The sequence below is a fragment of the Stegodyphus dumicola genome, chromosome 11, assembly GCF_044657685.1.
Source record: "Stegodyphus dumicola isolate Sdum_Otavi_A_Nest chromosome 11, ASM4465768v1".
Classification (NCBI taxonomy): domain Eukaryota; kingdom Metazoa; phylum Arthropoda; class Arachnida; order Araneae; family Eresidae; genus Stegodyphus; species Stegodyphus dumicola.
In genome coordinates this window covers 114662392-114689051 of record NC_140778.1, presented here as the reverse complement: position 1 = coordinate 114689051, position 26660 = coordinate 114662392, and the positions used below count along the sequence as shown (strand labels likewise).

The 26660-nt window shown below is 32.6% G+C and overlaps 1 protein-coding gene across 1 annotated transcript in view; it reads left to right on the top strand.

Moving 5' to 3' along the window:
* The window catches only part of LOC118187283 (glutamate receptor ionotropic, kainate 2-like), an 826434-nt gene that overhangs the window by 510821 nt on the left and 288953 nt on the right, over positions 1-26660 (top strand). Inside the window, exon 5 of the mRNA XM_085827114.1 lies at positions 24887-24940. Coding sequence (XP_085683240.1) covers positions 24887-24940 — 54 coding nt within the window. The remainder of the gene's footprint in view (positions 1-24886; positions 24941-26660) is intronic.

Here is a 26660-nt window from a genome sequence, read left to right as displayed (position 1 = left end):
CATTTTGCATCGAAAACCTTAAAAGTCTGAATCACTTTTCAAATTATTGCCACCAAATATTATCGCTCTGTATTATATTTAAAGAAATTCTAAATAATGAAGAATCTGCATAAATGTCTGTATGTTTCTTGCATTGTGGTAAAAAAAATGGTACATAGGGTCATCAAATTTTGAACTAGTGTGTCTCCACCCGAATATGGGCATCTGGAAGACCAAATTTGGAATTTATTTTATTGTTTATTTCATATTTTGTAAAGCATTTATAAGTTTCTGTTTAAGAAGCTTAACAATTTGAAAGCAAGCAATGGCAACACTGTACGGAAAATAACATTTTTATCTCCAGCGCGAGAGACTGTGTATCGGAAATTCTAAAGATACGCTCATTTTAAAATTATTTTGAGATATTGCTGTTGAATTGAATTTTATGGTTTAAGTGCGAAGAACATAATATTTAAAAAATAAAGGTAGCACACAAGACGTCAAAAAAACACGTGCCTTTGAACGCAATATAAATACGAAAGTTCTTAGATGTTTTTATTGTTGTTTCTATTAATATTATTCATTTTAATTACTATAATTATTAATGTTTTGTTAAAGATTATGCCGATAAATGTTATGGATGTACCTTCTACATGAGTTGTGAAAATGAAACGATTTTGTTACATAATAATACGTCAAAACTAGTATTCAATTAACATAAGTGTGAACAATTGTAGGTTTACCCTTGTTTTTGTACAAGTTGATCAATCCGAAACCCCTAACAGACAAAAAACAAAGCGAATTATCCTATGTGTAAAATTAACTACAGAGACTTGGAAATGTTTAAAATAAGGAGAAGTGGGAAGGTTTGAAATAAACCATTTTATTTAAACTTGAATTTTAAGCATAAATGCAACCACTGCTCGTGGTGATACAACTTAAGTAATTCTCAAATTCAATTTAAAACGTAGAATAGTAGTCAAAGACTACACAACTAAATTTGAATCTAAGTTGGCTCAGAATTTCTAACCGGTGCATCTAATTCAAATGTCGGCAGCAATAATTAATGCAAAGCCGAACAATTACAAACTCATCTGAGCTGACAAAACTAACGTAGCGGGCTTGCGAAAAGCAGAAATATGCTCTGTGTCACAATCCAAAACCTCAGTTTATATACTATCGAACTAATTTGCATTTCTGTGAGGAAACGGAAAGAAGAAGTTATAGTAAAGGCTGAAATTATAAATAACTAGTTAGCTTCAAATAATAAATTTGTAGAGTTTACTTTAATTTTTAACCAACTACTTTATCTTAAACATCTTTTCTATCTCTCTCATTTCCACTTTTCTGTCAGAATGTAAATTTCAAGCTCGGGTGATATTCGAATGAGGAAGAAAGAAGAGAGTATTTAAAGGATGGGTTTTAGAGGGTAGAATTAGGATGTGTTCTGCTCGTTTATGGCCACGTTGCTAATTTATTTCCTTGAAAGAGTATTCTGCGGCGTTGTGTTATTCTCACTATTATGCCTATTACGCCAGCCTTAGTTTAGAGCCAGCTTTCGCGTTTTCTAACTGTGCAGCTGTTAGGCTAACTCACTTTTCTTACTTTTAGTTAATCCATTGTCTATGATTTAAGCCAAAAGTTTCGGTTTCTGTAAGCATGAGTGGTCAAATATAAAAGGTTCCCCATTCCTGTCTCTGTGAAACTTACAAGAAATAACGATTATTCGATTTTAGTCTTAAGTGTTCTGGTACTAGATTACCAAAGAATAAGAGACCTTCTAACCTTAAACAATAAAGAAAGAATTAAAATGGTTCACAAGAAGGAATTAAAGCAATTATTTCACGAAATAAAAATACTATGTTCAATACGATGCATCAACAGAATAATTAATTTACGTTGATATACTAGGAAACATGCTATTTTCACTTTGAATTTAGCCGTACTTTGAGAGATTTTGATTACACTCCGGATTTCTAAGGATTAGCACCTTAGGGTGAAGATGCAGTTTGAAGGTGCGGTAATTAACAAACCTCTTCGAATCAGAAGAGTACATAAGATTATCTTTCGAAGATGGGGCACATAACATGTGGTAATGAACTCATATAGTTCCAAAGAATTTTTGTGTATTATTATCATTATAAATATTGTTACGAAATGCCCAGCTGCAATAAGATAGTTTTCCCGCAAAGCGAGATTAGTGTTCCCAGAAAGTGGCAAAGGAAAGGCGGGGTTGCCAGATCTGACGCGAAATCGCTCATTTGGCGACAACATAGGCGCTATGCCATAGACAAAGAACATTCTAGAACATATTCTTACCGGTTTTCCCAAGAATCTTACCAAAGGCAGGTCAATAGAGTAAGAGAGTATCTTATATTTAGGAGGATCTTAAGTTCAGTAATAGTGTCCTGAGTTTACAGATAAGCTCCAGAACGATCGACCGTATCGGGAGCTGTACTTTGGTGCTTCGTCGTGAAGATGTCTTCAACATTATAGTCTGAAGGCTGTGTTGCTGATTGTTTTAACGTGTGTATCGTAATTTTTCGATCACTGTAACACGTCTTTATACCTGTGCTGTGTAACACTGACGAATAAATTGTGTTTTGATTCTTCATCAAGTGTTTCATCTATCACTCCAAATCCACAAACCCGTAAAATGCAACAACATAATAAAATGATGCTTCTAATTGTTGTTCTGAATGAAATATATTTTCATCTGCAAGGATAGGTATTGATGAGAGAAAGTTATAAGAGTAAATTTAGATGTTACATTTCCCATTTATCTGATCCTTCGAATATTTTATTCACTTTTTTAAAACAAAAATTCCAATTTTTTTAAAGCAAAAATCTGCTTAAAAGCATTCATTCATTCCAGGTGAGAATTACCATTTTCGGAAGAGTAGTAACTTTAATGAAACTTTTGCTCAAACATCATCATTTTATTATGTCGTTTAGCCTCAAACTACATGACACATTCAGACTAATCAATGCTCATTCGTTAACTCATCTTGTGAGGAATCAATCCTTCATTTTGATTATTTTCAACGAAATTCAATATTGAAACTTTAATATCCTGAATTGGTTGCTTAATAAGCACATGAAAGATCGTAGTTCTTTTGAAATGAAGAAATAAGGAGAGTTGATTAAAATAAAGCTATCAAATACTGATTCTGCGGAAGAGATTTGATACCTAGAGAAACAACTTAATTGCTGAAGCTGATGATCTCCGAGTAAATACAATTCAGTTTAGCTTAGAATTCCCACTAGATGTAGCCCAGCTTCGCTGTCTCGTGTTTTGCGATAGGCTTTGTCATTTGGAATAACAATCAGCGCCTGAATCCAAGCCCTTAATTGACCTGCCTCATTTACACTATTATACTGGCTAGATTTGAGCCGCTCCTAGAGTTTAATACCGCTACAGAACTTAACTCAGATTCATTTAATTAAAATCATATGTCCGAAAATAATGATTACAAATTGATTATTAATTCAATAATTAAACACGCAGGTCAGAAAATAATGGTTGCAAATTTATTATCAATTTATTAACTAAATACAAATGTCAGAAAATAATAATTACAAATGTCCTATTAATTTATTAACTAAATACGCAGGTCAGAAAATAATAAGTGCAAATTTATTATTAATTTAATGTCAACCAATTGCACAAACTTAAAAAATTTACAAATTTATTCCGTTTGAAATTAAACGAAATTTCAAGCTGAAGAAGAGATAGCAATTATATGCAAGCTCATGCGTAAAGTTATGGGAAACCAGGGAAAGAAGTGAGCTAAACCTTTCGTAGCTTTATGGAAAATACTTTCACTTGTACAAAGATGCAGGGCTCGTTATGCGATACGGGGTTTTCGCATAATGATGCAGAAAATTTATATCATCCCCTACTTAATTAATTAATCTGTAATGCAAACGGAAATTTGCCTTGCATGAGGGTGCCGACACCTTTATGAAGGTTGATTTTTTCCCGATGAAAATAAATGCTGGCACTTTCACTTCAAGCCACACTTTGATGTACTAGAAAATATAATATTTTCACTTTGACTTTCACTAGAGTATGAAAGATTTTTATTGCACTACGAATTTATGAGGCCTAGCACGACAAGGGGCCTTATTACTGCGAATCCAGTCTTATAAACTTGCTACTAACCTGATAATAACCTGTTAACTAGCAAATCTCTTATCATTTCAGAGTACATAAAATTATCTTTCGAAGATGTGGCACATAGAATATGGCAATGAACACCAATAGTGCCAAAGCCTTTTCGTATAGTGAAGGTTTTGACTGTCTGTAGAGCGGCAGACCTGCCGAAGTGTGCCGGTGCCTTTATAATACGGCACGCTCGTGAAATGGTTATGTTACGGTGAAACACCGAAATCTGGAGAATGTCGACTTTCATCGGTGAATGTCAAGTCGCTAAGTGTATGTCCGAAATATTTTCCAAATACTCTTACTTCTGACTTACACCATGTACTAATGGTGAATGTTGAACATATAAGAATATTTTATTTTATTTTCCATAATTCAGCCGCGAAAAACGCACTTGAGACTTAAAACAAGAACTTAAGAGTATAAGAACTTAAGGGGACTCATACACCTTAAACCCCTCATGATTTTCGAATATGGGACTGTTGCAAGAATTGGGATAGTTTATTTATTTTAAAAGCAATTACTTCCAACTTTTTACAGCTGACTACACAATATAGCTGCATTAGAAACTAGTAACCAGAAAGTTTGTGTTGCCACAAATAATTTTGTAATTTAATCCTCTTTGTGACAAAATATTTCGCCATGTTTCCACCTTGCGCGCATGATATTTTAAAAATGGCTAATGGTACGTACTTGAAATTTCATGAAATTCTTTATATGAGCACTATTTTCTAACTGAACCAACAATCTAATGAATATTTTAATATTGAAAAATTTTATGGACGAAAATATTAAATTTTTTTTAATAAAATACATTTTATAAACTCAACTCAAAATAAAATAAAAATTTAACATGAAATTTTTAGAATTTTAGGTTCACAGTAGTTTTTAAATGTTATAAAAGCTATATATTAAATATGGAATTAAATTATGAAACAGAATGTTTTAAACTATGCGCGCAAGTCGGAAACATAACGAAAAATGTTGTCACAAAGCGGATTAAATTATAAAAATATTTGTGGCAACACAAACTTTCTGATTACTATTTCAGAAAGCAGATATATTATGTAGTCAGCTGTAAAAAGTTGGTAGTAATTGCTTTTAAAATAAATAAGTTATCCCAATTTTTGCAACAGTCACCCATTTGAACATCTTATGGGTTTTAAGGTGTATGAGTCCCCTTAAAACACACAGTACATTCAAAATGAGAAAGGAAAATAATAGAAGTTAAAAACTTACAAAATTATGTGATTCAAATCTTATTTATTGCAAAAATCTTAAACTACTATGACACTTTCAATTGCACAAGAAGCCCTTGCTTTGACAACTGCATTTATTTGCGGAACACTTCCTTTTGCAATGTCAGCGTGTACATATACTCCTCTCTTTTCGACCTACACCAGAGAATATCTGTGATTGTCGACATGCACCGGTGAGGGTCCGAATGTACAAGAATGTAACGCAATATTCGATCTTTCACCGACGTATTTGGTGAATGTTGACATTCTCCAATTTCGGTCTTTCACAGTAACAGTTACATACAGTAGCAATTCACTAATTATTTATCTCTTGTATATTTTGACGCAGGATTTACTACTTTCTTTACATCACGCAGTTTGCATACTTCTCGAGTGAATGACAGGAAAAAAAAAAGGCATAAAATTGAGAAAACAGACTGCTCAGCCTTTTACTCAAACAGGAAAGAAAACTTATCCAATTTCTTTAGATTCAGCTTATTTTTACGTTAACTTTATTTTGATCAGTTACTAAGTTTGTATTAATATTTACGCAGTTCATATTAAGCTTTATTTATTTAGATTATTAGCCCAAATGGACGTTACCCAAAGGGCTATTAGTCTCGAAACGGCATTTTGCGTCGAATGATTTTAAATATCAGAATCACTTTTCAAACTGATGCCACCAAATAGTATCAAACTGTATTACATTTAAAGAAACTAAATATTAAAAATCTACATCAATGTACGTATTGTTTTCGCATTGTGAAAACACAACGGTTCCTAGACTCATCAAAGTTTGAATAGTATAATACTCCACCCGAACATGGGCACTTGGAATCCCGAATTCGGAATTTCGAATTTGTTTTATTGTCTATTTCATATTTTTTATGAACTGAAATACGAAGTTGTGATTAAAATCTCAACAATTTCAAAGCGAGTAGTGGCAACACTATAAGGAATAAAAAAATTTTACCTCCAGTGCCGTGAAACTCTCTATTGGGAATTCTAAAGATAATCTGTTTTTAGATATTTTGGGCCCAAATGCTCTTTAAACGTATATGTGTCCGGAAATGAAAAAAAGTGTCCTTTTGATCGTAGTATAAAATTGGAAAGCTTTTGAACTTTTTTCTTTCTCTTTAATATATTAAGTTTATTTTGATTTATTCATAATTTTGGAGCGTTCTGGCAACAGACATTCAAATTCGCTATCTGATGTCAGAATTTTAAAATAAAAATAAGTCAAACACTTGTAGAGATTCAAACAAAAATATTTGAATGCTTAACTATGCAATCAGAAGAATACTTTTACAATGCTTTCTGTAGCTGAAATATTCTCATGCTTACGGTTACGCTCAAAAATTCGAGAAATCAGACTGCTCATTTGCCATGATTCAATCCTTAAAAATGCAATAATCATTGTTTTAATATTTTCTACAAAACATCTATAAGGATCTGCTGAACCATTTGTTTTGATATAAACAGTGGTGATTATAATGAGACTGCGCTTGGTAGCAAATTAAGATGCTGTAGTTGCCATTCAGTTTCTTGTCATAAATTATTAAGTAATTCATTAATTAAGATGAGGTATTCTTAACTCTATTTGAGAATGTAATACTTTACTGTCATCAAATATACAAATTATACCGCTGAATTCATCATATATCTCCTGCGAGTAGTACAATAGCTCAGAAAAGAGACAAGGATTTGCCTTTAGGCTAATAGCATCTTTAATGTGTTTTAATATTTATTAGTATGTGGAATAAACCTTTATACTTTCTACTCTTGCCTCGTGACTTTAAACAATGCTTTACTTTGCAAACGCGTTTGGGAAAGCCCCGATGGGATAGGAAAGGAAAGAATGGCAAACTAAACTGAACACAAAAATAAATGATTAGTTAAAATAAATTTAATCGTGCGTTCTCTAACATTTCGTGTGATGGTAACGCTAAGCATAAGAACGATTTTATGTTTACTTTTTGCCTGCCCAGGCGGGAAAAGTGGTTAGTGACACGGACTGCTGTACCGAATGACCCGGGTTCGGATCCCTGAGAAGACACGAACTTAAATTGTCTGTCCCGTTATAAGAGGCAACGGTAGCCCACCTATTAGGTGCCTCCATATTAAAGTGATCACTACTTCCGACCTTAGTAGTGGCCAAAATCTGTAATGGCTAATGTTCTCGATTGGAAAAAAAGTATTGCCAATTGCGAGAGGGTCCGTAAAAGCTTGAATGCACACAACTTCAATGATTAGTTGATAAGATTTATTTTATCAAATGAACACTTCAGAGATCCTGAACTTTCCAGAAAAATAAACGTACAACTCTTCATAATATCACAACGTACAATCAGTAGTTACACTTCAAACTACTATGAACGTCAAAGACAACGTAATGCAAAGCGCACCTAAAGAGTAAAAGCTATACTCAGAACTCACGATGAGTTAACAGTTAACAACTACAACTAAGAGTAGATGCTCTGACTGGCCTATATATATTTCAACTGGCCGTCGAGATATTTCTAGTACTTTCTGCTTCTTAAATTTACTGGAAGGCAATATTACGGTCGAATTACGGTTACAACTAATACAGTGATCAATTAATTCATTCAATTGCAATACGTATTACGATGATACAGGGACGGGACAAAAATGTCCCCAAATAGTCGCCAAGTTTGGCGATTTCTTGCGGAATTTGGCGACAAAATAAGTCCCTAAAACCAATTCCAGCTTAGCGATATCTCGCCAAATTCCCGAGATACCCATCTACTCAATGTTTAAAAGGTTTGCCCCTGTATTCTTAGGTTTCCGGCATAGCTTCTGTCTCTCGATTTACCATGTTAAATTACACAGAAAAATACAACAATTTTTCATATTAAATACCTACCTATGTATAAAATTCGCGACAGTATTTAATTTTTGTGTATTGGAATCAGCCAATAAGAAATAACAAACTAAATCTTATAAAAATTTTGATTCGTCAAAAAGATACGATCTAGTCAGAAAGACAGTAACGTAAATTATTAAGCAATTTTTATCACTCCATCTGTAAAAACATATTTATCAGAAACAAAAAATCATTGAAGACCATTGAAATACCTTTACTAATATTGAAAAGAACACATATTCAGGATATATTTAAATTTTATAAGGAAATTCTCACATCAAAATTAAGCACATTGTATCATAATCTAAATCATACTCTTGAAAAATACAGTGGATGGACAAAAATATGGAAACACCTTGTGAAATGCATGTTTGAAAAGAAAGATTGATTTTAATGAAATATGTAGGCGGTGCTAGCGTTTTTGACTACTGACGCTACCTATACAACTTCGTAAATGTGCTAAACAGTTCAGTTGTTGTCGGAGTAGTGTTATGTGAGGTTGTCATTGCATTATGTCAGAGTTAACAGACTTCGAACGTGGGCAAATTGTTGGAGCACGTATGGTAGGTGCTTCCGTAAGCAAGGTAGCCGAGGTGTTTAGTGTTTCAAGAGGTACTGTATCGAAGATTTATTCCGCATATTTGAAAAGCGGAAAAACATCATCTGCTAAATTACAGCGCGGACGAAAGTGTGTCCTGAGTGATCGTGACAGACGATCATTAAGGGCAACTGTGACGAAAAATAAGAAGACCACAGCTGCAAAAGTTACTGCTGAAATGAATGTTGTGTTACCGAACCCTGTGAGTACCAAAACAATTAGAAGGGAGCTTCATAAACAGGGAATTGCTGGCCGTGCTGCAATTGAGAAGCCACTCATCAGTGATGCTAATGCCCGTAACAGGAAAAGGTGGTGTTTAAGTCATAAAGCCTGGACTATAGAGCAGTGGAAGCGAGTAATATGGTCTGACGAGTCTTCTTTCCCATTGTTTTCCACTTCTGGCCGAGTTTACGTCTGGAGAACGCCATCTCAAGCGTATAATACAGACCGCTTGTTGCCAAGAGTGAAACATGGCGGGGGTTCTGTTATGGTTTGGGCAGCCATATCGTGGTTCTCTGCTAGCCCCATGATAACTGTGTCAGGGCACATGACTGCCAAGACTTATGTGAACATTTTGGCCGATCAAGTTCATCCCATGGTACAAACTTTGTTCCCCGATGGTGATGGTGTCTTCGAGGACGACAAAGCCCCTGTTCACACAGCTCACATTGTCCAGGACTGGTTTTCCGAGCACGAGGATGAGTTGTTCCATCTCCCCTGGCCACCACAGTCAAAAGACCTGAATATTATCGAACTTTTGTGGTCTACATTGAAACGGAAAGTGCGTTCTCGTTATCCACCGCCAACATCGTTATCTGAACTTGCCACCGTTTTGCAGGAAGAATGGTATAATATTCCCTTGGCAAACATACAGGAACTGTATTTATCCATTCCGAGAAGACTGCAAGCTATTTTGGATGCCAACGGGTTTCCTACACCATATTAAGCAAAGAAACATTTTTTTATAGGTGTTTCCATATTTTTGTCCAACCCCTGTATGTATTAAATGCAAACTCCAATACTTATAAAGTTTAGAATAGGATTTTATTTTCAATTTAAAACACTGTAAAATTCCGCAAGTTGTTAATAGCGTTTAACTTCTCCAATCCTCTTCAAGTGCTAAATGCATTAACGTTTATTACCAAACTTGATATTTTAATCATCCTTCCGAGAACTTTATGGTCTCATTACCCTAAGTTACGCAAATGCCAGATTTTAGAACATAAAAATTTCGTTAAGTATCGAAAATATTAACACAGATTATATCTTTTAGAATTAAATAGCTTTTCTTTTTAGTTTTCCTGCTGACATTTGTGAAGTTGTCATTGTATACTAAAGAATATATCCAAGGCTTTACTTTCTCAATGTTGCCAAAGAAAATAAAGTTATGTTTTCAAAAAAATCTTTTTAGAAATTATGAGGTGTGGTAGAGTTAGATAAAATCATACTATTGCGATAACACGGGTGCTCAAAAGACTTCTCTTTCGAAAATGACATTTTTTCTTTCTTATTTGCTTTCAATCGCAGTTTCTGGATCGTGTATGATAAGACCACAAAATACCCTTCAGGGACAACATCAAAACTAACTGTACTTGCGATGATTTTAAGCTAGAGGGTACCTAAATTTAGAAGTACACCATCTTTTCTCTCCTTTTTTTTTATTCTTTTCTTTGCTTTTATTCTTGGCACCTAGGGAATACTTTATCTGATATTTTTTATGCTTTAGAAAATTCAGAAATTTGTCGAGGGACTTTCTACAAGTTTTTCTGTCGTCAATAGAATTAATAGCTTTATATTTTTATTAGGAATGCAGTCATGTACTGCTGCAACTCTGATTCACGAACCTCAGAGGTTTCTTGTGTTTAAAGTAAGGATCCCAGAGTGATTTTTAAAATTAAAATTTGGTTATTATTTAATATATTGAGAAAACATTAAAACATAATATTCAAATTTATGATTAGGGGTTCTACAAAAATGTGTTAAAGGGTTCCTAGAACTTTATAATTTAAAAATCTAGCAGTATTATTGCCGACGGAATGTATTATTTTATCTGTTTATATTACAGATGGAACAAGCATCAAATTATCTCAAAATTGATGTCTAAATTCTACTCAATTTCTCAAATGTTTCGTATCTAAATGCTTCATATAAAAATATCAAACTGGAAAAAACGCTTACTATAGCCATCGCGCCATAAATCTAGACATTGTTAGCATCTTAAATATTTTATCCTTCTTCTTTAAAACTTGCATTACACTGGAGGTATGTGTGGTTCTATTATAAATCGGAAACTTAACCCCTAAAATACATTCACATTTTATAATTCGATTCATAAAAAGGAAGAATTACCAGACTTCGGAAAGTCTAAAGAGAAAACGAAACATCTACACAACGCCTGTCTCACAGTTGACACTTATCATTAGCTCTCTGTCCTCTTCAACATCGTTAAAACGATGTTTTTTCTTTTATGTTTTTCTCAGTTACTGTTTCTCTAAAAATCTATTTTTAAACTTTTTCTTACTCTTGCCATTTTCCATTTCCTGAACTCTGTCTTCTCATGGCTACTTTCATTTACTGTTTGCTTACTGTTTACAGAATGATGTGTTCCCACCGGCCACTGGTAGGTGGCGCTTTTGAAAACTGTGGATTTACATTATTTAATATTAAACTGAAATCTGATACATGCTTTTTTTATTATTATTTTTTAATTTTAAAAGATTTGTTTTAGAAATACGCTTACTTGTTTTAAGGCAACAGAATTACAATTTAGTAAATAAAATGCATAATTTTATCTCTTATAAAGTTCATTGTGTCAATATAACTTGAAAAATAATTTTGAGTAACAATTTAAATAATTTTAAGTTTTATCAAACTGGAATAAACGCTTACTATTACATTTAAAGCATTTAAACGTTACATTTAAACTATTACATTACATTTAAACGCTTCTTATTACATTTAAAATTAAAGCAAGTTTAGAGAAAAGAGAGAATTTTATGAGATTATTTCAAGATCTTGTACTAAGCGCGCAGCACTAAATTCTTTCCAGGAAATTAACAGTGCACTGTCTAGCCTATTGAAATTTAAACAATCGCACTCTTTGTGAGTGAATGCTTCTATTAGAAGTCTGTAAAGCTATTTTCCTAAAAGGTTTCGCTAAATCATTCAACGCATTTCTAAGTTAATATTAAAAGAATTTAAATGACAGAAAATGAGCGAAAGTTTTATAATTTGAATTTTTTTAACATTAGTAGGATTCGAAGGTTCGAATGTTCTGTCTTCAGGTGTAATTCTAATTTTCTAGTTTTTGTATTTACACTTGATAAAGATCCGCTTTATTTAAGCAAGACGTACTAATAAATTGTCGGTACTTTTCAATTTCGCCGGCGTAAATCTCGCCAAGCAGACTTTAGTGGTGACAACGTACAGTATACACATAAAAAATGTCAAGAAATGCTAGTTCTAAGAATTTTTAATGTTGAAGGCATAAACATTTTAATATCGTTTAAAATTTCGTAAAAAGGCAATAAATAACGACAATAAATTTGTAAAATAACATTAGTTTAAGAATTTACTGTGCGTTTATAGTTCAACATCCTGATTTGCCGGTTCGAATCACGTGACACCAAGTGATCTCATCTCACGTAAACTACGCTGCAAAAATCTAATTCAGTAATTATCTGCATTAATTTCGAGTTAAATTTTAATTTGGAATAAAATTTTAAATGCAAGAATTACTTCAATTCGTACGAATAGCTTATGTAAAACCGCAGTGCTTTATTTCGCTTGTGCATTCTCATTAGCATTGATGAATTTAACCCTTGACTTTGCCTTTTCCATATTTTCGCCTTTGGCTGAGCGGTGTGATGACATCTTAATTGGCTTAATTACTGCAAGTGGCCTTAGGGCATAAAACTGAACTATCTGGTAAAAATTCTATGTAAATATATGCCAGTAATGAAAGAAACAATCAATCTGAGAAGAAATGGCTGCGACTTGTTTTGAAAATGAGGCGTAAAAGGTTACCAGCTAGGATATTCCGTTTGGCATCAGTTGTACCATTATTGGCGACTTTATCACCTGCGCGGACAAAACAAAAAAGTACCAAATTGTCCTTTTCATAACGATTGCACATCTCCAAAAGGTTCAAATATTAAAAGACTTTGAGACTACATGAAGTTCTCTCTTATTATTTAGTACGGTCAATGTTTGCTCTATTTAGATCATTTTAACGTAGATCGATTTCTTTAGAGTTAGATATTAAGCTACATTCAACCTCTTTATCATTCCGCTGAATTATGAAATTGTATTTGCGACAGCTGCGACTATCTTCTACCGTGAGTGCTGAAGATCACAAGTATCAGCTGCGGTGAAATTCTTGGCTAATTCTCGCATAATAAGTCTTTTGAGATACGAAAACACTATTGGAGCTATTCTGCTGTGTTAAATAAAGCGACAATAACGTCTAGTTAAAGAAGACTGCATTTATTCACACGTTTCCGAAACCTCCTTTGTGGAAATTCTCATCTATGTATTAAACTCAAATATACTTCTTTAGCCAGATTCTAAAACTTAAAACATTACAGTAGGTCCTCAATTTTGCAGCAACTCGTTTTTGTAATCAGAAAATTTTTTTCTTGCATTAACCATCGCCTTTTAGTAAAGGGACAACATTAATGTACTCTAAACTGCCGAAAGAATTCCTGAACAAAGAACTTTCAGATATTGCTGTAATCAGAACGAAAGATTTTACCGACTCAAAACCTAATACACATTTATTGCCAGTCATCAAATTAATTCAGTTTGATTTATTACCATTTATTAAACATATTCAATTTGATTTATTACCTTTTATAGAGTTATTAGGTTTCCTGAAGAAGGAGATATGAAAAAATGTGCTATGTCCCTGGTCGGGACTCGAAACTGGATCGCTCGAATACGCGACGAGTGTTCTACCGTGACACCACGAAGGCATGCTCAAAGGAGAGAGAAAATTCCTTATACGTTCATTAAATATATTCGGTTTGACTTATTAACGTTCATTAAAATACTCAGTTTGATTTATTATTGTTCATTAAATGCATACAATTTGATTTATGACCATTCATTAAACATATTGTATTTGATCTATTACTGTTCATTAAGTACATTCAATTTGATTTATTGCTGCTCAACATGTTCAGTTTGACTTATTACAGTTCATTAAATGTAACTAGTTATGCACTGATAATACTTTTTAATTTATTTACAAATGAAAATATCTTATGCGTTCGTTAAACATATTCAGCTTGATTTATTAAAGTTAGTCAATTTGATTTATTACAGTTCATTAAATGTATTTAGTTTGGTTTGTTACCTTTCATTAAACGTATTCAATTTGATTCATTAAAACGCATTAAATATATTCAGTTTGATTTATTACCGTTCATTAAAATATTCAGTTTGATTTATTACCATTCACTAAATATATTCAATCTGATTTATTACCTTTATTAAACATATTCAGTTCGATTTATTATTTTTATTAACCATACTCAATTTGATTTTTATTACCGTTCATTAAATATATTAAAACTGATTTGATACCGTTCATTAAACATATTCAGTTTGATTTATTACCGTTCATGAAGTATATTCGATTTGATTAATTATCGTTCATTGAATATATCCAGTGATGCAGTGATTATACATTTTAATTTATTTTCAAATACATATTGAACGACATTTCGTTAAAATCTGCTTTTAAGTAAAAAACAATATTTTTTCTTAAACTTAAAATTGACTGTTCCTAGATGAGAGTTAAAATTTTTATTAGTCATTTAAATATCATAAGAATTATGTTTGCTTTTAGTTTTTATTTTTTCCTTGTGAAAACAAATAGCAAAGATAAAAAGGTTTTCTTTGAGCAAAGAAGTCTGAAAATTATTTCTTCTCTTGATGAAGAACTTTTGCAGGAAGAACAAAAAGACTGAACAAACAAAACAAAAAATATATATTGGATATCTAATGCTGGAAATATTTTCCTGTTTTTTTCGGAAATAAACTTATTTCGCACAACGAAAATGAACTTTACTATAGCAAAAGAAGCTTGCATTAGTATAACTTTTTTTCACTTCTGTGTCGAGAAACATTCAAGTTTTTCTTAAGGAATGGCGAAAGAATTTTCGTTATGAATAAATTAAGCTTTTATAAAAAGAAGAAAATTTGCATATACTATGTGAAAAAAGTAATACTAATTTTTAATTAAAACAATTCTAAAGATTCATTTGTTGTAATTTTTATTTGGCTTACATTTTTTAAACTAAATTTTTATGTAAACAATCGTTTTAATTATCCTTACACTTAATAGTTTTTCTGTTTGATTTTCACTTTCTTGTTAACTTTAAAAATAAATTGACTTCGAATTATTTTTAATTGTTCATACATGAATAATTAGAGACTGCTAACATATCATTTAATCTTTTACAAACTTCCGACGAATTATAGTATATTACTGAGAGAAAATATTTAAATTAGTATATATTTATTAAATCTGATAAACATGATTGACGAAATTTTTATTTAAAAAAGTCTTTATATAGATTTGAAACCTATCTATTCGAAGGAATATTTATAATTAATAAACTCATATTTGGTACTAAAATTCTATTGGTGAAATATCATATAATATTTTCCTTTAGAGGTTACTGAAATCCATATTCGTCTCATATCAGTAGCTTAAAATTTAAAAAAAAAATGCAAAAGTCATTTATCATTTATCGCTTTAACGTTAAATCAAAATGTACTTATTTATTTTTACCTATGGTGTGATATTTAGGCCATAGAATTATGTTTCTTAAGCATAATATTGTTATTATAATTGTTAAAGTTATTATTCTATATTATTAGATCTTAAAATTATATTTCTTCATTACTTTTATTTATGAAGTTGGCATATACAGAGTATCACAAAATACGTTTTGTACAGTTTGAATGTTGATAGCAGGAACACAAATCATAACAAATATTTTGTCTCATATATCTTGAAGGTATAGAAGTTCAAAGACAGCCACCATCTTCAGAACTACAGAACAGATCAATAAACAACGGCTATGGTTTTCGCGGGGAAGGAGGCATAGATAGGTGTCAACTGCATGTCTGAAACAATCTCCTGCCTGTTGCTTTATGACACATAGATGGGGAAGGGGATTCTAGCTCCTTTCTCGTACACTTCATTCGCTGTTGTTCTCTTACTATTCCATCGTCCTTTCTTTCTTTGGTCCAGGAAACCAAACTGTGAAAATAATCATCGCAGTTGGAGTCCGAGGCTGAATTTTTTACATTAGATACAGCTATTTTCGCCGCCCAAATCGGAAATTGGTTAGTGACGGTAATTGCCTCAACGAAGGGCTCAGGTTCGAAGCCAGAGAAGGCATGGATTCTTGTAAGTGTATAGTATCTGTGCAAGCATGGGATCAGTCAAAATACACAGTGAGCGGAAAGTCCTCTCGAGAGGTTGGTGGTAGAGGAAAGGCGTCGATAGTCACTTGTATGGTACTCAAGACTCTTGACAACAGAGACGCAATCTAGTACTCGTTGCCACGATAAAATTCATGAGCTTGTTCTAATTAGGTTTGACAAGTGAGGTAAGGCACAATAACAAAAACACAGCTATTTACACCTTAAGCTTGTCACGTGATTCGGTTTAGTTTGGTTTTTTAGATTACGGCAAAGCACTCGAGGGCTATCGGCCTTAAGGGAGGAATGCCTTCGTGGAGGACTTTCTAAGGGAAACTGGCTCGTATATACATTACACATGGGGAAAACCACGAAAACGCCCATGCAGCCAGCCCGTTCGCAAGATTCGAACCTCGGACCTAACTACCAGTTTTCAGCGACGTTACCACTCGGCCGCTGGTGGGCTCTGTCACGTGATTCTATAGCCGTGAAATAACCAAATTTTATCCTCCATGGTCTCTGCACACAATCTCCGTTTTTCAGTAACATTTTAACAAAATTTTCTAAAAGAGAATATGTTCATTTCTGCAATCCAATTTACACTGTTGCCTGCCTGTTAGAGGGTTATCACTGAACGGAAAACAATAGACTACCACTTTCGTTTTACATACTCAATATAGACACTGTAGCTTCGAGAAGAAATTTTCGATTATATTGTCTTGAATAGTTTCTCTGCTAAAAATTGTAAACACTACTTTCGAACACTCTACATGTAATCATTTTGCCCTTTGTAAAACGTTTATAAATTTGGTCTTCTTAAATACCAATCCATTTTCACTTTCTCAAACGAATGTATTTATAAAAACTTTTATCAAAATTTTACAAAACAATTGCTTTGCTTAGAAAGGATACAAACTTTACTCTACAAAATTTCATAGCATTCCCACTATTTTGAATAAATCTGTAATACGTTGTTGGAAGTAAGGGGTTTAATCGAGGGGACTCATACCTATTATAAAAATTCCATACTTTCTTTTATCACACTATTTCTCTGTTAGAAAGGATTCTTGTTGAGTTTAATCTCTTCACAGGAACATAGTAAATTTCAACTTAGATTTCTCCATATGTTAATTCTATGTAACAGTGATGCAGTAAAATGCTCTATGATCATCACCTAAGTCCATAGATTTTTACCAGAAAGAGAAACAGTAACATGAAATGTTACTCACTTGATCATGGTTCGGTATTTTGTTGATGTCGATATGATGACATTCAGTTTCATTAGAGCGTGATATGATTTTGTAAGTTCATTTTATATCAAGCTTTATTATAAGACAGTCTTTTGTCACATTTCATTACATTTATTAGACCTTCATTAATGCTAAATTTCACATAGACCTGCCTTTGATTCCTGCAGTTTAAAGGCTTCCAGATTCCTCTCATAATGTCTTTTAATACTTTTCCCTTTTTCGCATTAAAGCAAGACTAGCGAATGGCGGAAAGCGAGAGACTAAATAAATGCGTTTTCAGGGACTCGGACTGTCTTGTAACTAAAGTCAAGGTCATTTCTTATGAGTTCAAGATTTACGAAGTCAATTATTGTTGGTCAGGCAGGTGTATCAGGGCAAATTCAAAGCAAACTTAGGCTGCACCTTAAGCTGGTTAACGTCTTAGGCTAGCTTATAATTGTGATAGTATGTAGTATAATTTTATATTACGATTTATACTCTGTTTGAATTACTGCAATTGATAATCGAACAGCTGATCTTCACTTACGATTACAAAATATCGTCTTACGCCCATGATTAATTAGTTTATTACTAACACATATATTGCAACTTTCCTAACGCAGAACATTATCTTGAAACGCTTATCCAATTTTTAAGAGGAATTTAGTAATTAGACCTAATAAGCAATAAATTAACTAAACTAGAACAAAGAGTAAGGCTACGTTTATATACATACCAAAAGTACAAACATTTTCAGATCTATATAAATAAATATGCAAAAAAAAAAAAAAAAAAAAAAAAAAAAAAGAAAGAAAGAACATTTCGTGTAAATGCATAGCTCATAACAACCATGAATTCTCTACTTGGTAATGGTAAAAAATGTAGTCATTAGGTTCATAATCCTTAACCCTCTCACTGCGTACTATGTTTTATCAAAATAGGTTCAAAAATTGAGTGTTCTTTTATTACATATTTCAAATCTACATATATTTTAGAGTTAAAATATACAAAAACTTTTTCTGAAAGAGTTTCTTTTCAATATAGAATTAAATCATAGAAAAAGGCTGTCAGAATACTGAAATTGAACAATAATGATATAACAGGAAAATTTTGAAAATTAATATTGGTTAAATTATGATTTATTTTATAAAATACAAAGGTAAAACATGTACACTAGTGAAAATATTTGCATAATGTAATATTTTGCATATCAATTTTGTACGACTGTCGAACGTTTTCTATAGAAACTGAATTTTCAGATTCATCAATATCTGCAGAGGAATCTGAGAAATTCTCATCAATTTCACTACAACAATCTTCAATATACTTGAAATCAGAGTCAGAGCTACTATTAGTGTCGGAAATACCGTCAGGAATATAGGTTATATCCCTCGAGAAACGCTTCCTGCCAGACATCTTTGAGCTCCGAAAAGCGCGCGGAAAATGCTACATTGCGTATTCTTGTATATTTGGCAGAAATGTAGACAACTAACAGAATCTGTTAGCCCACATCTAAATAAAGAATTAAACATCACAGAGAAGCCGAAAGGAAACCTTGAACGGGGAAAGAGCGGGTTGCGCAGTTAAATAAACGGCAAAAATTCATCTCCGCTGAAATGGCGGGTTGCGCAAATTTCGCTACTTTTACCCGTGGAAATCGCAGGATGCGCAGCGAAAGGGTTAAAAGTATCTATTACTGAAATATTATATGTATCTGATAGTTTAAATTGTGGGCAAAACTACTGATATAATATCAACTAAAAACCTCTTAGCACAAATATCGTGCTCTAAGGTAAAAAACAAATTTTTAATTTATAACCAATAAAAAAGTAAAATCATAAATATTTATATCCACAAAATATTTCATTAATACAATTGTAGCTTGTTTCTCCCACAAATGCACAAATTAAGCATCGTTATGCTATAGGTCAATATTTTGCGAGATGTTCACTGTGGAAATTACTATGGAACATAACCAGATAGCTTTCGAATTCTTTGTTTTTCTTGAATACACTCCTTAGCGTCAGAAAAAACTATACCCTATGTTTAAGTTGTTTCTTGTATGTTGTATGTATCCTATGTTTAAGTTGTTTCTTGTAAGTGTCTTTCATTATTTTTAACGTAGGAACATATGTAGCTGATCATTTGGTTTCGCTGTATTTAGCTTAGTATATATATTAAGTGAAAAATTCTGATGTTTTGTTGTAAAGTTGTTCGCTTGAGAATTTATATCAAGATAACATTTCTAGTGCAAGGTATGACAGTAAAGTTTCATGAATGATGTCATAGGATGCGCACATGTGGTAGTGGATGAAGGGCGTTACCTGAAAAAGGCACTCCACGCGTGTTTGAATATGTCCGTGAGCGGTGTATGATACTTTAGTTCATTATGGGTTTCTGTTAGTAACGATTTATCGTTCAAAGTTGGACTATTGGTTATAAACTGGAGCATCAGGAGAATTTAAAATTATATTTCAAGCATACTTCGAAAGAAAGTCACAACATGCTTTAAGAAGATTACAGAGAGAAAGAGCAATCCTTAAGATGCGTTTACGAAAACTTTAAATGTTTTCTTAATGGATGAGATTCCTCTGCAGACGTTGCTCAACGTGGCAAGCCTGCAACATCTCATAGGGACGAAAAGGGAAAAGGTGAAGATCATAGTTAGTAAAAACAACAGTGAATTCTAAAATGTACAAAAATGTCCAGGCAAATTTATTGTAAAGAATCCTTTATGTATGTCCAGATAAAATAAAGATGCGGTAGTAAGATACGGTAAGATACGGTAGATACGGTAACAGATACAGAGTAAGATATGGTAGGCTCTTAGTTCCTTCTCCATGATAATGTCTAGTCATATCCAGCCTTCATTCTGAAACAGTTTATAACTTATAGAGAAGCTGTAGCCTTAGATCATCCATAGCACTCCCTTCAAATTGCATCAACAGACTTCTCTATGTTCATGCATCTGAAATGAGCCTTCAAATAGAGTCATTTTCAGACATTCCAGATATTCAAAGATGTGTGGCGAGGGTCTCCAAAAGAGGACTTTGCCAGCTGTTTTCAAGAGTTACAAACATCTTTCATTGCAGACGACGAAAATTACTTCGAAGAGAGACAAAATGTCCAGCATAAGCCACAGTAGGCTCTTAGAATCCTTCTCCGTGATAATGCCTAATCACATTCGGCCTTCACCCTGAAACAATTTATATCTTATAGAGAAACTGTAACCCTAGATTATCCATCGTACTCCCTTCAACTTGCTTCAACAGACTTTTTATGTTCATGCTCCAGAAGCGAGCCTTCAAACAGAATGTTTTTCAGACATTTCAGATATTCAAAGTGGTAAGGCGAGAGTCCTACAAAAGAGGACTCTGCCTGCTGTTTTCAAGAATTGTTCGTTACAAATCCATTTATTGCAAACGAAAGAAGTTACATGAAAGAGAGACAAACTTTTGTTTACAAACACTTTAACCGATCTGTATTATTATACCTTCTGCATTCTAATTTTTCTGCCCACTTAGTAAACAATAATGCAAATATCAATTATTATAGTACCTTAATGAATAACAGCGTTAAATTAATTTAATATAAGCAACTGAAGTACTTTATATAATTAAAGTAGCATTTCAAGACACTTATTTTACGTAAAACACTCATCCAAAATTAACCTTAACCTTTACTATCTTAAATTAAACCTTTTTTAAAATTTTATTACCATTAAAAGGAATTTCGTCTTTCTTTCTGCTTCTTTTTAAAAATGCATTAAAATGGTAAAAACAAACATAGAATTCTCGAAACACTGGCATATTTAGCTCATGGAAAAATAAAAAATGAAAACTTGAGTGCAGTAAAAAACGAAATGATAAAGAATTTTTTGTCAGATGAAAGTTCCCATAACGTAAGTAAAACAAAACAAAAAATTTTCATCTGCGCATGACTGAACAAATAACACAAGTTACTAAGCTACCACGTGACTAGCAGGCGGAAGTAAAATGACTTCCACTTTTTCTTCGCGACAATGTTCTTTCTTATGGCGTCCTTTCACGCTCAGCGAGGTATTTTCAGTTTTCTTTCAACAAGTTTCTTTTTTCGAGGGTTGAACCAGAAAATATTTTCTTTTCCTGTTCCTCCCTTTTTTCATTTCCATTCAATTTGGGAAATGTGGTCGTACTTACTACGTGCTAGGAATCGAGGACATACCATCAAAATACAAGCAGTACCCTTGACGTGCTATGGAAAATACATAAGATGTGCTTAGAGAATTTTTATTGATAAACGTGTTCCTCTGTAGCGACATACTATTGCCAGATGCAAAGAAACTTAAATTGATTTTTTGAGAATAAGCATTACCTGGGTTATGAGAAGCAAAGACGAATCAAATAATAGCTGTTCAGGTAATTTACTGTTGCCAGTATTCGTCTTTAAATTTTATGTTCAGCTCGGAATGGTATAAAAATTTGTGCAACATCTACAAAAGCTAAAAGGTGTAAATCGTAAATGCTTTAATATGACTTTTGATGTTTTCTGTTATTTGAATACTGAAAGAAGAAAATATCAGAAATAACGATATCTTGATATATCGTTGCTCGCGTACTGGTTCGTAACAGTTTCAATGCATACAGATCCGATGATAAGTTAACAAAATTTATTTTATCCAAAGAAACACTCATAAATTCCGGAATTTTCCACAGAAATATTCTTACAAGTGTTCCTAGTTAGATTCGCAGCCTTTCCCATCACACACAGAAGTAAGTGAAAGAATAATTCTTCAGACTCTCCCAGCAGCAGTTAAATACCACTTCCACCTGATCATGTGCCTTCCATGTCATCCAGGCGCGTTCATCGCAAAATGTAGGGTTGGTCATAATGTTTTGGTTCTTGAGTGTACATTATACTTAGAAAAAAAATGGTAGGAAAGGTTATACATTATATTTAGAAAAAAATGATAGAAAAGGTTATACATTATACTTAGAAAAAGGTTATACCTTATACATAGAAAAAATGATAGGGAAGGTTATACATTATACTTAGAAATAAGTTATGCATTATACTTAGGAAAAAATGATAGAAAAGGTTATACATTATACTTAGAAAAATAAAATGCGTTGTCTCTGAAATATTACAATCTTTTTAATAGGATTTGAAGTAAAATATGTTTCAATTAAAAAAATGCTGTTCTGAATAAATACAGTAATCAAATTTGTAAATTTTTATTAATTTTAAGCGTATTCTAAATGTTATTTAGTTGCTATGTTTCTATTACCACTATGAAAATATATTAATATAATGCGCAGTATAAAATGTGAAGCCGTTGCGCAGAATAAGCTTGACGTTTACTTTTGGGCAAAAGTATGAGTATAAGCTCTGCATCCTGTTATGGCGTCAGCCCATTTGTTTTGTCTCACTGAATTTTGTAAATGTGATCTTTTTTAAGTAAGATACTAGTAGTTTTCTAGGATGCTTCAGTTGGGAGATATTATTTTCCGTTTATTTAACTAATTACTCTGCTTGCTCACTGCTTTTAATAACAACTTACTGACATCCAACAAAGTAAATATGATTGGTGCAACAGAACAGTTTTCTATTCACTAGTTTGCGTTCACTATTTGCCTTGTACTGCCATACCGATGGAGGCCGAATCGCTAATGATCGCTGCACTGACATTTCTTGGGTTGGTTACATGCTTGAACGGTCAGCTCAGCTTAAGAAACCGTATTGCCGATATTTAGTCTTCTGGTCCAAGTGTATAGTAGTTGAGTGTTTTGGAGACTACTGCACACACTACAGATCGCATCATTCACAAATGCACATCAGCGTAGCCACTGAGGGAGGGGTTTCGAAAATGAACCAATAAGCTTCTTGTGACGCTAAATCTCCGTGTATAAGAGCGTATGTTGTTTACGTTTTAATTTGACTTTTTTTAGCATTTATAATAAATGTATGGCGTAATAGTAGACAATCTCGTAGAGCTTTCGTTTTCTGAGTTTAATGAATCGCTGGCATTTCACTTAGCGATTTTTATCACGCATTGATATTTGGATTGATGTTCACGTCATATTATCGCTCTTTACATCGAGAATATCGGGCTACAATTAGCTTCGAATATTATGCATTGACTAACACCTGTGGATTAAGAGAATTCAAGTGTATAGATTTTTTTTAATTGAGCTGAGAAGAACTGGAAATGTTACAATGAAACTAGTGTTTTCTTATTTCAGTGCCTGCATTCTTTTGATTTTTAAAGTGTAAGATTCAGAAAACATGTTGTGTATGATCTGATTATACCCATTGTTAACATTAAAAGTTGTAGGTGAATAAGCTGAATATATTCATTGTGAATAAGATAAATTCATTTTGTTTGATGAGTATTTCTTGTGTAGACAGTACATTTAAAAGTGAAGTTATTAAATGTGAAATTTAACACACTAAATATATACGAATGCAAATTTGTAAAGTTCACTTTGAATAAAATTCTGCATTGGCTATTATTATAGAACATCATTTTCATATAGATTGCAATAAAATATGCTGACTTTTATTTACATATATAATTGGAGTATTTTTCTCATATCCATAGTTTTATGCAAAGATTGCGTTTGCGTTCAGATGTTTGTCACATATTTGTTTCTTCATCTTATTTATCACTTATTAAGTAATATTTCACATGGATATTTTTGCGGAGTATCCAACATGTGTTTGTATTTATTTCAAGTTTTTCAACCAGGTAGTGAAATCTTCGTAACTGCTTATACTTGATCTAACTTCGCAATAAAAATTTTCAGACTTGAGAATGTTGTCCCATTATCCTTGATCCATTTATTTCAAGATAGATAGAGAGAAGTTCTACTTGAAAAACTGTGCATTCATTTCGTACACGGTGTCTAAAATAACAAACCTCGGAATGGCCTTCAAAAGGAACAAATGCAAGACCACCTTGTTGACCACTATATGAAAAATCCTTTCAGTAATCTCTTTGTAATCGCAGACATTTATGGAGACATGAAAAGTTTACTTTCTGTAAAATTTATTTATAGAAATACTATGACAATATATGTCAATATTTATAAATATATGCCATATATTAGTATTTCTATGGAGTTTCCGTCTTTTTTCAAAAATATATTAAAATTTTTCGATTGACCAAAGAGTAGCGAATATACAAAAGACTACCAGTGGGTTAGTGAAGGTTTACGATCATTATGGATAATCTTAGCGCCTTTAAAAAATGGGGTACTATAGTACAATGGAAGAGCCGCAAAAATTTAATAAATCTTTCCTTATTATAGATTTAGGATTTTATTAAAAGTATGAGAAATTTGCTAGAAATTAATAATATATGCTTTATACTTTCAGGCACAAAAGGTGGACATGTTGACGGAATACTACAATTATGTCATCACGACTCTGGTAAGAACTCTCGAAGTTTGCAAATTAAATAATTGTGCATTATAGTTTAGATATTAAAAGCTGTTTATTTTATTGGAATGGCAACAAGATTTTATCGGACTAAAATACGAAATATGCTTATATTTTAATATTATATAATGTGATATTTTTTATTTTTACTAATGCTAAAACTGAGACACCGAATTTAAGGAAATATCCTTATGTTGAAAGATATATGTTCAGTATTTCCTATACCTAATGAATTAAAAAAAACAGCTGTTTTAAAACTTTTGGTCAAATGTGTTTCTAAAACTATTTCCACAGCTGTGTTTTACTGTGCTAAGAAGAAACTACAGTGTTGATGAAAATGTATTTTGTGAGATTAACAAGCTATGGTGTGTGTGTGTGTTGAGTTACGGCAAAGCACACGAGGGCTATCTGCCTAAGGGGAGGGATGCCTTCGTGAAGGACTTTCTAAGGGAAACTGGCTCGTATACACGTTACACATGGGGAAAACCACGAAAACGCCCATGCAGCCAGCCCGTTCGCGGGATTCAAACCTCGGACCGAACTACCAGTGTTTAGCGACTTTACCGCTCGGCCGCTGGTGGGCCGACAAGCTATGGCATAGGTACACTGCGCAAAAAAGAAAACAAATCGGACAGTTCTATGTCTCCCGTTCTATTGGGCCGATTGACAAAATTCAAATTCCGTTCTTCATGTCTCGAAAACGTGACTTAGGATATATAGTAGATTTATATATAGCATTGTTCTAGCATAGGCATTTTGACACAAAATCGGACTTTTTCTGAAATAACATACCCCTTTTTTTTTCCATATTTCGATTCTACGACTCAAATTATGCCTAGATATTAAATTTTGTAAAATTTGGTCCGAAATTTACAGAGAAATTCAAAAATTTATCTTGGCGAAATTTTTTCAATTTGCGCCAAGAATAATTCACTTAGCGAACTTCTTAACATGTGGCAACCAATTTTCCTCTCCTTTCCATTATGCCGCAGCGGAAAAAAAGGCACCTTGTTCTTACCTTTTTACATTGTGTACACTTCGTTTCTATTTCCAAATAATTTTAGCAAAGTGTCTAAGCCACATTTTATGTTTTATAACTTTCAACAAATATGCCAAATTTCAAAACGCGAAAATATATAAATTCACGTATATCTTCGGAAATTTTGAATAAAAACTATAATTTTTCGCAGGTATGCTTAGAAATGCGTCTACATTAAGATGATGGTAAAATTTTTATAGATTATCATTCAAAACATTTTGGAAACATTTATAAAAATTATTTTAAATTACAAATTTTAAAAATAAATCATAAAAAATGGGTGAATTTTATTTGGAATGAGCGTGAATTTTGTTATGTGAAAGGAAGAGTCAAATGAGTTCAATAAAAAGAGAGATTAATAAATATATACCTAACTCAATTAACATTGAGGAGCTAAAATTTTGAGAGCTAGTTTTTTCAAAACTACTCGTGCGATTTTTACCAAACTTGGTAGTTTGGCGTAATGAGTCGTAGAATCGAAATATGGAAAACAATTGGTATTTTACTTCAGAAAAAGTCCGATTTTGTGTAAAAATACCTATATTACAACGATGCTATACATAAATCTAATACATATCCTAAGTCGCGTATTTGAGACATGAAAAACGCAAGTTGAATTTCATCAATCGACCCAGTAGAACGGGAGATATAGAACTTAAATTAATAAAATCA